The sequence below is a fragment of the Cinclus cinclus genome, chromosome 31 (genome assembly GCF_963662255.1).
Source record: "Cinclus cinclus chromosome 31, bCinCin1.1, whole genome shotgun sequence".
NCBI lineage: Eukaryota > Metazoa > Chordata > Aves > Passeriformes > Cinclidae > Cinclus > Cinclus cinclus.
The window spans coordinates 1,910,751-1,913,250 of NC_085076.1; the positions used below are offsets into that span (position 1 = coordinate 1,910,751).

At 54.7% G+C, this 2,500-nt stretch overlaps 1 protein-coding gene across 1 annotated transcript in view; it reads left to right on the top strand.

Moving 5' to 3' along the window:
• Nucleotides 1-2,500, top strand: part of ARHGEF11 (Rho guanine nucleotide exchange factor 11) — a 69,121-nt gene that overhangs the window by 5,605 nt on the left and 61,016 nt on the right. Inside the window, exons 2-4 of the mRNA XM_062511251.1 lie at nt 204-739; nt 1,905-1,947; nt 2,291-2,410. Of these exons, the coding sequence (XP_062367235.1) occupies nt 204-739; nt 1,905-1,947; nt 2,291-2,410 (699 nt within the window). The remainder of the gene's footprint in view (nt 1-203; nt 740-1,904; nt 1,948-2,290; nt 2,411-2,500) is intronic.

Genomic DNA, 2,500 nt, shown 5'->3' on the forward strand with positions numbered 1-2,500 from the left:
TCCCACTTTGATTTCTCCTGGAAATTTTTCCTGGGAATTTTTTTCTGATAATTTTTTCCAGGATAATCCTTCCCACTTTGATTTCTCCTGGAGATTTTTTTCCTGGGAATTTTTTCCTGATAAATTTTTCCAGGATAATCCTTCCCACTTTGATTTCTCCTGGAAATTTTTTCCTGGGAATTTTTTCTGATAAATTTTTCCAGGATAATCCTTCCCACTTTGATTTCTCCTGGAAGATTTTTCCTGGGAATTTTTTTCTTACAAATTCTTTTTCCTGGAACTTTCTCCTGGAATTCCTTCTCACTCCAATTTCTCCTGGGAATTTTTTTTCTTACAAATTTTTTTTTTCCTGGAACCTTCTCCTGGAATTCCTTCTCACTCTCTCTTCCCAAATTTACTTTTTTTGGGAATCCCACTCACCCATTATCCCAAATTTTTCCAGCACAATCCCTCTCGCTCTGCTTTCTTCTGGAATTTCTTTTTTTTTTTTTTTTTTTTTTTTTTTTTTCCCCTGGAATTTTTTCTTGTCAATTTTAATTTTTTTTCCCTGCAAATCCTCCTCACATCCCCTCTCATCCCAAACTTTTCCTGGAATTTCTCGTGACGTTCCCATTTTTTTTTTTTTTTGTTTGTTCCCAGCCGGTGCCTACGTGGCCCTGACCCTGCTGGGATCCCCCCCTGGATCCGTGGGAATTTCGGGATCCCAGCAGGAGCCAGAAACTTCTGGATGTCCCCAAGGGCCCCCCCAGCGAATCACCGAGCCCAGGCCCCTGCAGGTGAGCCAGAATTCCCAGAGGAGAATCCCAAAATTCAGTCAGGGAATCCCAAAATTCCATCACCGAGCCCAGGCCCCTGCAGGTGAGCCAGAATTCCAGAGGAGAATCCCAAAATTCCGTCAGGGAATCCCAAAATTCCATCACCGAGCCCAGGCCCCTGCAGGTGAGCCAGAATTCCAGAGGAGAATCCCAAAATTCCGTCAGGGAATCCCAAAATTCCATCACCGAGCCCAGGCCCCTGCAGGTGAGCCAAAATTCCAGAGGAGAATCCCAAAATTCCACCAGGGAATCCCAAAATTCCATCAGGGAATCCCAAAATTCCATCAGGGAATCCCAAAATCCCGTCAGGGAACCCGGAATTCCCATTATCCGCCCCGTTCCCATTCCCCCATTCCCAGTACCCCCCAGTATCCCCAGTGCCCCCAGTTCCCCATTCCCAGTTCCCCCAGTTTCCCCAGTTCCCCCAGTTCCCCCAGTTGCCCCAGTTTCCCCAGTTGCCCATTCCCAGTTCCCCCAGTTGCCCCAGTTGCCCATTCCCAGTTGCCCCAGTTGCCCATTCCCAGTTCCCCCAGTTGCCCCAGTTTCCCCAGTTTCCCCAGTTGCCCCAGTTCCCCCAGTTGCCCGTTCCCAGTTCCCCCAGTTGCCCCAGTTCCCCCAGTTCCCCCAGTTCCCCCAGTTCCCCCAGTTGCCCCAGTTCCCCCAGTTCCCCCAGTTGCCCGTTCCCAGTTCCCCCAGTTCCCCCAGTTGCCCCAGTTGCCCATTCCCAGTTGCCCCAGTTGCCCCAGTTGCCCATTCCCAGTTCCCCCAGTTGCCCCAGTTGCCCCAGTTGCCCATTCCCAGTTGCCCCAGTTGCCCCAGTTGCCCATTCCCAGTTCCCCCAGTTGCCCCAGTTGCCCCAGTTGCCCGTTCCCAGTTGCCCCAGTTGCCCCAGTTGCCCATTCCCAGTTGCCCCAGTTGCCCATTCCCAGTTCCCCCAGTTGCCCCAGTTGCCCCAGTTGCCCATTCCCAGTTCCCCCAGTTCCCCATTCCCCAGTTGCCCCAGTTGCCCATTCCCAGTTCCCCCAGTTGCCCCAGTTCCCCCAGTTCCCCCAATTCCCCCAGTTCCCCCAGTTCCCCCAGTTCCCCCAGTTCCCCCAGTTGCCCATTCCCAGTTCCCCCAGTTCCCCCAGTTCCCCCAATTCCCCCAGTTCCCCCAGTTTCCCCAGTTGCCCATTCCCAGTTCCCCCAGTTTCCCCAGTTGCCCATTCCCAGTTCCCCCAGTTGCCCGTTCCCAGTTCCCCCAGTTGCCCCAGTTGCCCATTCCCAGTTCCCCCAGTTTCCCCAGTTCCCCCAGTTTCCCCAGTTCCCCCAGTTTCCCCAGTTCCCCCAGTTCCCCCAGTTGCCCCAGTTGCCCATTCCCAGTTCCCCCAGTTGCCCCAGTTCCCCCAGTTCCCCCAGTGCCCCCAGTTCCCCCAGTTCCCCCAATTTCCCCAGTTCCCCCAGTTCCCCCAGTTCCCCCAGTTGCCCATTCCCAGTTCCCCCAGTTCCCCCAGTTGCCCCAGTTGCCCCGGCTGTCCCGGCAGGACCCGGACGTTCGGCGTCACGCGGCGCAGATCCTGTGGAACATGCTGCGCCAGGAGGAGGCCGAGCTGCAGGTGCCCCGCCCCGCTGCTGCTCCCGCCTTTCTCACCTTTCTCACCTTTCTCACCTTTCTCACCTTTCTCACCTTCCCCACCTTTCCCACC